Source organism: Ochotona curzoniae, unplaced genomic scaffold (genome assembly GCF_017591425.1).
Source record: "Ochotona curzoniae isolate NIBS_2020 unplaced genomic scaffold, NIBS_Ocur_1.0 contig_4064, whole genome shotgun sequence".
NCBI classification, from domain to species: Eukaryota; Metazoa; Chordata; class Mammalia; order Lagomorpha; family Ochotonidae; genus Ochotona; species Ochotona curzoniae.
Window position 1 is genome coordinate 3,861,978 of NW_024466107.1, and position 12,684 is coordinate 3,874,661.

The 12,684-nt window shown below is 45.7% G+C and overlaps 1 protein-coding gene across 1 annotated transcript; it reads left to right on the forward strand.

Annotated features, from left to right (window-relative positions):
* On the forward strand, positions 1-7,587 carry LOC121159059 (leukocyte elastase inhibitor-like). The gene is made up of 7 exons (XM_040984097.1): positions 1-58; positions 1,173-1,348; positions 3,130-3,267; positions 3,980-4,097; positions 5,694-5,836; positions 5,924-6,091; positions 7,066-7,587. The coding sequence occupies exons 2-7, from the start codon at positions 1,181-1,183 to the stop codon at positions 7,468-7,470; spliced, it is 1,140 nt and encodes a 379-aa protein (XP_040840031.1). The 5' UTR covers positions 1-58; positions 1,173-1,180; the 3' UTR covers positions 7,471-7,587.
* The last annotated feature ends 5,097 nt before the right edge of the window (positions 7,588-12,684 follow it).

Sequence of the window (12,684 nt, forward strand, 5' to 3'; positions counted from 1 at the left end):
TCGGGCTCTGGTCAGTTCCTCTGCAATCCCAGCCTGGAGTCGGTGGCCAGTACAGCAGGTAAGCAGAGAGGCCCTGACCGGAACAGCCTGGCACCATGGCTGGACTTCTGCGGTACCCCGAGAGGGACAGGGCTGGAGAGTGGCAGCTCCCAGCAGCCCCGAGGCCGAGGCGGAGCCACAGCGCGGTTCACAGGGCTCTTCCTTCTTTGCAACTCCCTCCTCCTTTCTGGTGCCTGGACCCAGCTCTCCGGTTCTTTGCAGCTCCAGGAAGCAGGAGGGTGTGGCCACGGCAGCTAGCCTGAGCTGCTGACCCACCTGGGCTGCTGAGGGTCTGTGTCTTGGCCTGAGCCAGCCAAGGGTACCCCACCTCGCACCCACCCCCAGGCCAAGTGCCCTGCACCTGCTGCAGTGACCCAGGGGACCCTCGTCCCCATCTGGTTTCCCAGCTGGGCCTGGAACACGCCTGTTCTGAACAGGAAGGCTGTGTGGCCTGAATCTCAAACATGACGATGATGAGCCTGTTGATTCTCATGGTGTCTTTGCCGGGACTTGTTTTCATGAGCAGTAAGGAAACATGATTTTTTAAATTTTTTTAACTATAAATGCCATGAAGTAATGAAAGCCATGGGTTTGTTTTGGGAGTGACTCTGAAGTTTGAACCAGAGGGACAGAAATGTGCATTATTGCATCTTGGGGTGCCCATGTGGCCATATGAGCCCCCAATAAACAGAAATCATTATGTCTGGCTTAATGCAAGTGGGACTTGATATCCCATAAATCTACAGTAAATCAGACGGGTTGAACGTGATCAGGCTGTGTGATCCTCACATAGTGATGCTACAAATATGAAACTGGTAGGGGTGGGTTATGAAAGGGCATCCACCCCAGGCGGTACACGCCTCTTCCCAGGGAGTGTGGTGTGGGGTGGGACACTCCCTCCTCAGACTGAGCTGTGCACAAGGTCAGCTCTCAAGGAGTCCCCAGGTTCTAGCCCCTGTGCTCCTGCAGAGTGCGGCTGCACTCCTGAGAAAAGCATGAGGGAGAGAGAGGGAGAAGCTGCAGGTGCCAGGATGGTTTGCATGTGTGAAGGAAGCCAGTGATGATGGGCAGGTGGCTGTGTGAGCTATGCCAGCTTGGGCAGTGGTCATTTCATGCCCTCTGTTCTGTCACAGACGTCACCATGGAGTCACTGAGTGCAGCCAACACCCATTTTGCCTTGGACCTGTTCCTGGCCTTGGACAAAGACAACCCTACAGGAAACATCTTCGTGTCTCCCTATAGCATCTCCTCGGCCATGGCTATGATCCTCCTGGGGGCCCGAGGAGACACGGAGGCCCAGCTGTCCAAGGTCAGCAGACGCCTTGTCTTCCCTCGCCCTCTGTCTGTACTGTCAGCATGATAGACCATGGGGCTGTCCCTGACCCTGTGTGGGGTACCCTGTCTGCCAGGGCTTTGGGGTGAGTTCAGCCTTGCAGCAAAACCCAGATTGCATGCCTTGTTGAGCATCTGCTGTGTGTTTTGAAGGCATGCAAGTGAACAAAGCTGCCCAAATCCCCACACAGGAGGCTGCTGCCATTCCCATGGGTTGCAGACATTGGGCAGCTATTCTGTAAGCCATGTCCCCTCCTGAGCCTGGCAGAATCAGGGTCTTGCAGAGGGAAAGGACCCCAGAGAGAGTTGGAATCTGGCAGGTTGGGACCAGGCTCTTGGTACTGTGGCAGCAAGTGGAGAGGCCAGGATGGCAGGCATTTCCTTTCCACGTTCCTGGGCGTGGAGGGGACATTTTGGCTCTTGAGGGTCCTTCAGATGGGAGGGTAATTCTCACTTCCTCTTGAAGCCCAGAGAATGGGAGTGGCAGTAGATGGAGGCTTTTTGAACACACCTGTTCCTCTGTCCCTGATGGTAGGCAGGTGTAGCCTGGTCAAGGTCAAGCTTTGGGCAAGCCCTTATGACTCATCAGATTGCAATATAAAACTATCTCTCTCTATTTCTCTCTCTGTCTCTCTCTTTCTCTCCACTTTTCAGATTTATCTATGGTTTTTTGGAAAGGCAGAGTTACATAGAGAAGGCAAACAGGGAAGGCAAGACCTTCCATCTGCTGGCTTACTCCACAAATGGTTGCAAAGGATGGAGCTGAGCTGATCCAAAACCAGGAGCAAGGAGCTTCTGGGTTTCTCATGTGGGTTTGGGGTCCCAAGCATCTGGGTCATGTTCAACAGCTTTCCCAGGCCACAAGCAGGGTTACTGGACGGAAAAGGATCAGCCAGGACACAAACTGGTGCCCATGCTGGATCTTGCAAGTGGAAGATTAGCCAGTTGAGCCATTGTCCCAGAACCACTATAAAATGTTCTTAAATATCCACTTTAAAAAAAAAACACTGATATTAAATATTGGCTAGTTCCTAAAGTATTACAGATATCTTCTCAGTTTTTTCTGAGACTTATGAATCTCAGGAATGATAGGGTTAAGAGATCAAAGCTGCAAGTCCAAATGACTGCGCGCAGTACTCACAGTGCCCTTTGTTGATGGATGTTTTTTGTTCTCAGGGTCTAAAAAGCAAAGGGCCAGCCAGGCCTCATAAAACCATAGAGGGTTTCTTAATGTATACCCCATAGGTGTGTGGGAGGTGACAGGGAGATGGGGGAGACAGGGAAGGAATTAAGCCAAGTTAAAGAGATCATTTTTCAATAAATGAGTTTATGGGTGCTAATGTGGTAGGAGGAGAAAGAAGCAACCATGTGTGATGGAGAAGGATGGGAGTTCTCCTCTCCACTGCTGATCCCAAAAGATTCAAGACAGCTCATCTGTGGCTCACAACGTGAATATTAAATATCGCTTGTCAATTTCTTTGGTAGGATGGGGAGAGAAAAGCAGATCATGGGTTACCACCTACATCCTGGGACAGGGAGTGATGTCCCGAGGTTGCTGCAGTGGTTCCTGTGTCCCTGGGGCTGTGTTGTGGGGTTTCCTGAGGCTGGTTGCTCCTTGGACCTAGGAGTCCAGTCCCAAGCTGGGCCCTTCCCATTGGTGGTGAGAAGGCGTTGAGTTGGATGGCAGCAGAATGCTCAGGACTCGCTCTGTAACTCCGGCATGGGTGGCTGTTGGCAATGTGTGTCTTTGGTTCTTAGGCTTTTCATTTTGATGCCGTGGAGGATGTTCATTCGCGATTCCAGAGCCTGCATGCTGAGATGAGCAAGCGCAGGGAGGCCTGTGTGCTGAAACTCGCTAACAGGCTCTATGGAGAGAAAACCTACGCCTTTCTCCCTGTGAGTATCCCCAAACCCCACCGGGCTTGCCTCCCTCACACAGCCATGGACAGTAGCACATTCACAGGTTTATAAGCATTCAGAAAACAAAACAAAACACAAAACACAAAATCCGCCATTTGGAGTGGACCCTGTGACAGAAATCTCCTGCCCTCTCAAGAAACTTATGTGGTCGTTTCAAGTGTCTAGAGTGAAATGATCCCTTCTGGATGCTCTGTTCAAGCAGGTGTGACTTCCAAGAAAAAGCAAATGTTTGCATGTATATACATATATATATGTACATATTGATAACTATATGTATATATGTGCATGCGTGTGTGTTTAGTCCAAGATTACAAATGAATGAGTAGGTTTTACATTATGCACCTATGACGGTTAGGCTTACCATGATTGAACTATACACTGAAAAATTATTAAGATGATAAATGAGTGTGTCTTCATAGCATAAAGTTTTGAAAAACTTTAAAGTTTTGTGGTATAATGAAATGGGGTCTTTTTTTTTATACAATTTTCATGAATTTTTAGGAAGCTTTTTTTTTTGTACAAACGCATTTCAAAGTTTGTGGAAACATGGAATAAAAAATGTATACTTTAAAATGAAAGTGTAAAATTCACATGGATATTATCTTATTTCACCCTTCGCATGAATTTTTGACAGCTCCTTATGTCAAGTAGAAGTTATTCATGCTATTTCCCTTTAATAACAAAATAGGAATTCTTGGCTTCAACTCAGAAACTGTACGGTGCTGACTTGGCCAGGGTGGATTTTCAGCAGGCCTCGGAGGACGCCAGGAAGGAGATAAACGAGTGGGTCAAAGGTCTGACAGAAGGTGAGAGACTGGGCAGGTGTTTCCCTCTGTCCACCTTCCCCACATGTGTCTCCATCCTTGCTCATTTCCAGGCCCCTGCATCCTGGCCCATACACATGGATGTTGAGCAGGAGCCCCAGTGTGCGTGCATTGTGACATCTGCAGTGGCTGTTGGTGTCACCCAGCTCTCCCATGTTAGAGGTGCACCCAAGGACACACACAGACAGAACTGGGCAGCCAAAAGACTCCTCGTACACTCCATTAAGTACCCCCAAACTTAAAGCTGATGTTGACGATAGAATCAATGGAATTAATTGTGGAGGAGCATCCAGCATTCTAACAAGAAGCTTTATAGCACATGGGAGGGTGCTGTGTTGGTTTGAGTGCGTGGGGAATCTGAGCTCTGTGTGTGTGAACTGTCATGGCTGAGTGGTGCCTGAGAACATCTTGACTAGGAGCGGTGCTGGTATTTTTGCTGTCCCTCCAAGTGCCAGCACATCTACAGGGTCTCCATCACTCATGTGGTTGTACCCATTAAGGGATATTTTCTCTCCATGGAATAATTGCCCTTTTTTTGGATTCTTCACTGATTGAATGATTTGAAAGGCAGTTTTACACAGAGAGAGCGAGAGAGAAAGAGAGAGAGAGATTTTTCATCTGCTAGCTCACTCCTGAAAAGGCTATAGTGTCCATGTCAACCAAAAGCCTGGAACTCTATCCTGGTCTCCCATGTAGAAGGCAGGGGTTCGAGCAATTCTATCATCACAAGCTGCTTCCCATATGTGTTAACAGGGAGCTGGATTCAAAGCAGAGTGTCCAGGACTTGATCTGGTACCAACAGGAGATGCTGATGATGCAGGAGGAAGCTTTACCCACTGAGCCACAACAATGACCACTTCTATTCTTCTGCTTTCTTTCTTTTTATGTGAGAGTGGACTTGGCCTTGAAAGACTGGAAGAGGTGACAAGAGACTGATATGTCATTAATGAGTAAACACTTAGCAAGTAAAGCTCATAGATGATCAGACAACCCAGAAGAGAATTTCAGTGCCTTTAGCCTTTGGGTTCGGCTTGCACTTGTTAGAGTCTTGGCTCCTTTGCTTTAGAATCTGGGTCCTCCTGACCTAACTCACAGTGTGGTTTGTATTTTAAGCAGAAACACCCAATAGGCCTTTCCTAACCTCACACCATGCTAAACGAAAATTCAGTAAAAGATACACATTTGGATTGCAAGTCAGTGTCAGAACATTGCCAGTCCAGATTTGAAATTCAAACATGAGAGGGTTTTATTTTTTAAGTTTATTTGAAATGCAGAGTGACAGTTAGAGAAGGAGAGAGAAGGTTGTAGGGAGAGAGATTTTGCTTCTCCTGGTTCATTCCCCAGATGGCTGCAATGGCTGGGGCTGCACCAGGACAAAGCCCTGAGCCTGGAACTCCCTCTGGGTCTCCCGTGTGGGTGGCAGGGGATCATCTTCCACTGCCTTCTCATGGAGCATGCAGGACTCAAAGTGATGCTCATATGGGAAGCTGGTGTTAAGGGAGTGGCTTACAAGGGTCATTGCACTGCAGTGCAGGACCCAACAACTTGAATTTTGGTTGCTTGTTTTTTCGTTTGTAGGTAAAATCCCGGAATTGCTGGCCCCAGGTGTGGTTGATAGCCTGACGAAGCTTGTCCTGGTGAATGCCATCTATTTCAAGGGGAAGTGGCATGAGGAGTTCAAGAAAGAGAGGACCACCGATGCCCCATTCAGACTCAACAAGGTGAGGGGATGGAACTGACCACGGGATACTCTGTACTCCTAAAAACAAAACTCAGACACTAATCAGTGATTTTTTTCAATGGTTCAGAGAGAGACCAAGACAGTGAAAATGATGTACCAGAAGAAGAAGTTTCGCTTCGGCTACGTCCAGGAGCTCAGGTGCCGCGTGCTGGAGCTGCCTTACCAGGGCAAGGAGCTCAGCATGCTGCTGCTGCTGCCCGACGACATCGAGGACGAGTCCACGGGGCTCAAGGAGGTACTGGCCCGCAGTCTCTGGGTTCATGCTCTGTGTGTGGGGTGTGTTTCCTGTTCATCTTTTCTCTGAGTGCAAGGTGGAAGTCTCGAGCCTCATTGAAGAAATTATGAGTATTGGTAGGACAAGTAGAATGACAGTTCTCTTCTAGTGCAATAGCAGTAACAATAACAATGACAAGAGCTGACAGTTATAGTCTCTTGTGCCAAGCACTGTGTGAACATCGGTTCACTGACTCTCAGAACACTGTTGTGGGACAGGTGCAGTTACTACCCCAAGTAGATGAGGACCTTGCTGTAGTACATCATCTGCCAGGAGAACTGTTACCTAGTAGCTGAAGTTCATAGAACTTACTCCTGTTCCAGGAGATTTACAAATTATCAGAGCTTCAATGAAATTAAAAGAAATAAAGCAAAGCATTAAGATTTTCTTTGGAAATTTTACAAAATTTGTCTCATGTATCTTTCACCCCATTATAAAAATGAAAGCTATCATATAACCTATTCCAGTATTTCAGTGTGGTATTTAGTAAGTCATGGATGATGGATAATTGTTGAAATGAAGGATGGATTAAGGGCAGATGTTTGGTAGGTGGGTTAATGGATAAGGAATAAAGAGATACGTAGCTAGCCAGAATGTGAATAGATGGATAGGTTGGTGGATAATGAATAAGTGGGTGTTGAGTGGGTGAGTAAGTGCCTGGGTGTCTGGGAGGGTGGGTAAAATGGTGCAGGGTGAAGAATGATAGAGCTGGTGATTTCCAAAGGTCTATACTTGGCCCTGTGTTGACTGGACACTTAGATCTGTTGTATTTCACCAACACCAGAAAAGAAATGAAATCTTCCAAATTGTCATCTGACTACAATACTGACAGAACTCCATCTGCTACTGATAGGATGAGTTGATCCCTTTAAATAATGCTTTCTGATTTCACTTATGCATCACTAATTTAAACTCTCCTTTTTTTTTTTACCTAGATTGAGAAGCAATTGACCTTGGAGAAACTGAATGAGTGGACCAAACCTGAGAAGATGAGTACCATTGATGTCCATGTCAGGTTGCCTAGGTTCAAACTGGAAGACAGCTACGTCCTCAACTCCCATCTGGCCCACCTAGGTGTACAGGATCTCTTTAGTAGTGGCAAGGCTGATCTGTCTGGCATGTCAGCAGCCAATGATCTTTTTGTCTCAAAAATTGTCCACAAGTCCTTTGTGGAAGTGAATGAAGAGGGCACAGAGGCAGCAGCCGCCACTGCTGGCATAATGATGATGTGTATGTTGATGCCAGAGGAGAATTTCACTGCCGACCATCCATTCCTTTTCTTCATTCGGCACAATCCCACATCGAACATCCTGTTCCTTGGCAGAGTTTGTTCTCCTTAGAAGAAGCAGACAGTGGAAGTAGATGGTCACCCTTAAAGCTATCTTCCAGCCACATGCTTAATGGTGACAATTATCATACATCCTTGCCAATAAAAATATGCAGAAGCATATCTTTAATTTCATTTATAAGTTGTCATTGTTGGGCTTCCATTCCCCTGAGTATATATAGTCTCTCTATATAATTGATATATACTTATGATGTGTATAAAGATTTTATATGTATATAAGATATAAACAAACATACATACATACATGCATCAAAGATGTATTTATTTGAAAACTGAAGTTACAGCAAAAGAGGTACAGAAGGAAACAGAAAGTTCCTCCATCTACTAGCTCACGCTCTTGGTACCCATAATGGGGCAGGGCCACGCTGAAGCTAGGACCCAGGATTTTGATCTGGGTCTTCCACATGGCTTAAGGAGCCAAAATACTTGGGTCATCTTCTGTGGCTTTTCCCAGGGAGCTTGGTTGGTAGCTAGATCACAAATGGAGGATTCAAACTGGCACCCAAATGGGATGCCGGATTTATACACTGTAGCTTTACCCATTATTCCACAATGGCAGCTCCGTTTTTTTATTTTTACATTAGAAAGATCTCATGATTGCATAATTGTGTAAAATTTAGAAAACAAAACAAAAAAAAAAAGATTTTTTGGTAATTCATTCTGTAGTTTTTAAATTCTTAACAATGACCAATGGAAAAGCTATGGAAAAGCATACAGTACTGGTTTATTTTAGAATCAGAGGAAGCTGTAACTGTTGAAGAGAGGATTTAACACAACTGTTTAGTTGAAGTAGAGAAGTGCCCGATGAATCTCCAGATAGTGAAGGAAAATGTGCTTACGTTTGTGGGATTAGTGTCCTACCACATGCCTCTGGTTTAAATGTGTCCTTAAGAGCTCATCACCTCCCTGTGTATATGTGGAAGGCATCTCATGCAAAATTTCAAGGAGTCCAGAGCTGGGAGTGTAATAATAGTAACAATAGGTAAAGGGCTACAAAGGGGCAAAATTCCGTAGGAACAACTGCTAAGCAAAATTGCAGTGTCTCTCTGGTGTCACTGCAGTCTTGAGGCTGGCTATTGTTAAGGTGACATGATGGGATGGCCTTGAGCAAGGCTGTGCTGGGAGCTGGGATGACAGCCCTTTGATTCGTGGAAGCCTTGCTCAGATGGGCTCCTCTGGGTGGCACTTGGAATCACTAGTTCCTAACACTCCCTCAGATCCTGCGCATCAGCCTGATCTCAGGCTTGCGTCTCCCTGATCTCAGAGGAGCTGAGAGTAAGATCAGGGTTCCTGACCCATCATACTGCAGCTCCAGAGGGACTCTCCAGGAAGAACGATTTTGGAAGATTTCTTGCTGGCACTGTGACCTGCCTTCTTGCCTCTGTGTTTGCATTGTCCTGGTTAGGAACACCACCACAGAAATCAAGTGTCCTTTCCCATTTCCTTTTCATGAATGAGTGCAACAGCTCAGCACAGGTTAAATTGTTGAAGGTCAAGAGCTCTGGGGCTGAGATGAGAATTCAAGTCAGGTTTTATGTGGACAGTGCCTGATTCATGTAAAGGTGAACAAGCTAACATGGATTTCTGCTGATACTTTGAAAACCAAATTACCCAGTAGTCCACTGTTTACAGAAAGTTCATGTGAGCCCATTGCTGTGCCAGGACTGCAACTGAAACTCTCAAGACATGAATCTGGGCCTTGGACCACTCTGACACAGCGACCCCACCAGGTCAGAAAGGGTAAAAGGCAAAGGAAGCACAGGTTCTGGCCATGTTCAGGGCTGGGTGGATGGGCTGTTGAAGTGGATTTCTGGCAGTTGCATTCCATCCTGGTTACAGCGATCCACAGACCTGGAGCACAACCAACAAAAATCATTTGGGGAAAATGGCCCATAATGATCAAGTTATTTGTCTCTACAGCCTTTTCAAAAATTCATTGTCCAGCATATATACAAAGATAACTAGAAGATTGGGGAAGAATCACAGCAACATACACTCCAACCAGTACAAGTGACAGAGAATAGAACTGGCAGTGGAGAGGGCCCAAACACTGGGATCATCACATACAGATGATGACATTACACTGCTTCCCATGCTGAGGACGACAGAAGACAAGGTTAAACATTTCAGTGTTAAGGACAAACTTGAGAGACTGTACACATTGGAATAGAAATGAAATCTAGAGTTTAAAGTTACAATAAAACATGAACTCAATAGGTAAAATTGAACAAAAAATTAAAGATTTTGTTAAGGTCTGAGAAAAAATTCTGCATAGTCTCTTCAAGTAATAAAATACAACAACAGGATGATAAATGCAAAAGGAAGGATAAAATCTCTAGAAATTAGGAAGAGGAGGTTTAAGAGGGGAAGGGACAGGGTGAGGCAGAGTAATAACTAAAGAGCACTTGAGATGCTGATTCTAAAACCAAGAAAAGGTTTGACTCACTTCACAGGGTCTAGAGACTTCACCAGAACTCCAAGCAAGAGAGTACAAAGACATCCATCTGAAGCATATCTTTGGGAAGCCATGTCCATCCGTGGTCCAAGCACTGAGAGACCTTACAAGAAACCAGATCATGCCAACCAGAGGAAACCACAGTGTGCCCTGAAGGACCAGCCGCTGGACAATAGCACAGCTCCAACAGGAACTATGAGAGCTGGGGGTTGGTTTGCACAGTGACTGTCAGCTTGCTGTGAAAGAGCTAGTCCACACTAAGAGAAAAAAAAATCCTTGGAGCTATTTCAGACCAAGCCAGAGAGAGTTCACCCTGTCTAACTCATCCTAAAGCCTTTCTAAAGAATCTCTTGATGCATAAGTAAGGTCAGAATAACAGAAGGAATTACAATGTGCAACCCAAGCTAGCGCACTCATATGGGATGCCAGGGGCACAGGCCACTGCTTACCCTGCTCTGCCACAATGTCAGCCCCCCAAAATAATTTTTAAAATAATAGTAATGTAAATAAACAGAAATAGAAATAAAAGAAATTTGTGATGAGTGAGTCCATATGTTTTGTTCTGGTCATTATTCCCTACACATTCGAGTATGTTAACGCTTAGTGAGCGTTGTATTAGGGATCCTATGTCATCTAGAGATGACTTAAACATGTAGGAGGCTGTGCGTAGATTCTATGAGACTATTTGTCGTTTTCTGTAAATGACTTGGCCATCCAGAGATTGTGGCATCTCATGGGCTCTGGAACCAAACAAACTGTTTTTCACTTTGCAAATTTTAAATAATTTGTAGTTAAATTGCACACTCATCACATTTATGACATGTGTAACACTTCTGAGTTGAGGGTGAATAGAAGTTTTCAAGGAATTGTTCTGGGAGTCCACATTTAAAAAAAAAATAAACTTAGTTCATGCCTTAACAGTCCTACAAACACTGCTACCACATTGCCTGGGACGTCATTGTGACACCAAAGCAGCAAGGCTGTTACAAGATGATACAGGGATCTGTCCTCTGTCCTCGGCAACTTGTGGACAAAGTTTCTTAACAGGATACGCACATAAGACACACATCCTCTGTTAGAGCTTCCCCTAGGCAGACGAATAGTTCATGTTAGATTGGAGCAAATCATGATTCTACATGGGGTGGGTGTTGTGGAGCAGTAAGTTACTCTGACATTTGGGGTGATGGCCACAGTACTAGGGTCTCTGCCACCTGTGTGGGAGACCTGGGTGGAGTTCATGGTTCCTGGGTTCAGCCTTGGCTGCTCCAGGCATTCGGGAGAGTGAACCAGCTGATGCAAGATTTTTCTTCTCTTTCTCCTTCTCAAAACAAAAACAACAAACAAACAAGCAAAAACAACTAACAAAAACCAACAATGAATCTTTTTAAAAGAAAGTCTCGGCACCATTAAGAGAGAGCCAAGGCAAGCCCCGGGTTCACTGATGCAGGCACTGCCCCAGCAGAGGGAGTGAACAGGTCCAGAGGCAGAATTTCAATCCCAGAGCTGACTCACTGCTCTGTTACCTCCCAACCTGTGCAGAATACACTACTTGATAATGTGGTGATGACAGCCAGAAGGCTTTGTGGCATCATGGTTTTGGAGATCTGCAAATTTCTTCCACGTGTTAGGATGTATCGGACCCGCGTCTTCAGTGGTCTGCGAGCAGTCAGCCAACCCCAGGGCACGGAACGCAGGGTATCTGCTGAGAGTACACAAGTGCTTGTCCTTCTGCATTCACTTCCACAACTCTTTTCAAGAGCGCTTTTTTTTTTATTTACAATTTATTTTATTTTCTTTGAAAAGTCAGACACACCGAGAGGAGGAAAGACAGTGAAGAAGATCTTCAATCCGTTGACTGATTCCCCAAACAGCTACAATGGCTGGAACTAAGCTGATCTGAAGTCAGGAGCCTGGAGACTCTTCCAGGTCTCCCATACAGGTGCAGGGTCCCAAAGCTTTGGGCTGTCCTCAACTGCTTTCCCAGGACACAGGCAGGGAGCTGGACAGAAAGTAGAACACACAGAATTAGAACCGGTGCTCATATTGGATCCAGGTGTATGCAGAGGGAGGAATTTAGCTGCTAGGTTACCACACCAGTTCTCTCAAGACTGCTGTTAAAAGTGACCAAGATAAAGAACCAAGTGTAATGCAATTGCTACATCGGTATATTTCTTCAAACTGGTTGCTACCATGTCCTTTGCCAACCTAGACTCTTCCTTCCTCTGAAAACAGTCAGGAAACACTGTCCCCATGTTGTCATCCATGCAGACCTAGTCTTCCAGGTGGGGGCAGGGAGAACTGACACATATACAGATTGATGGTACCTAAGCATCTCCAGATTATAAAGTAGAAAAAAATCACTTGCCCTGGATGCTCAAGGCTGATCCAGTGGTGGATCTGGGAGGCAAGGAGACTTCAAGGCCAGGAAATCCAGTCTGTGTGTAGGGGCTGTGGCAGCAGCTGAATCCTCGGGATGAGGGCAGAGTGGATGGATAGTGAACGAATCTGCTCCTGATTATCCTGATTATCCTGCTGTCCCCAAAGAACTTACAGCATCACATATTACATGTTGCATGGAACAAAAATGGTTTTCTAGAGCAGAGAAGGGAAAACAATTTTTGAATCTCTGGGAGGCAGGTTGTTCAGCTCAGACATCTGCACTCCACAGCAAAAGCAGAGTGAGTGGGTATCACACTGGGCTCCAGCTCCTGACTCCAAAACCTTGGCAGGCCATGGTCATGCCTCAACTGA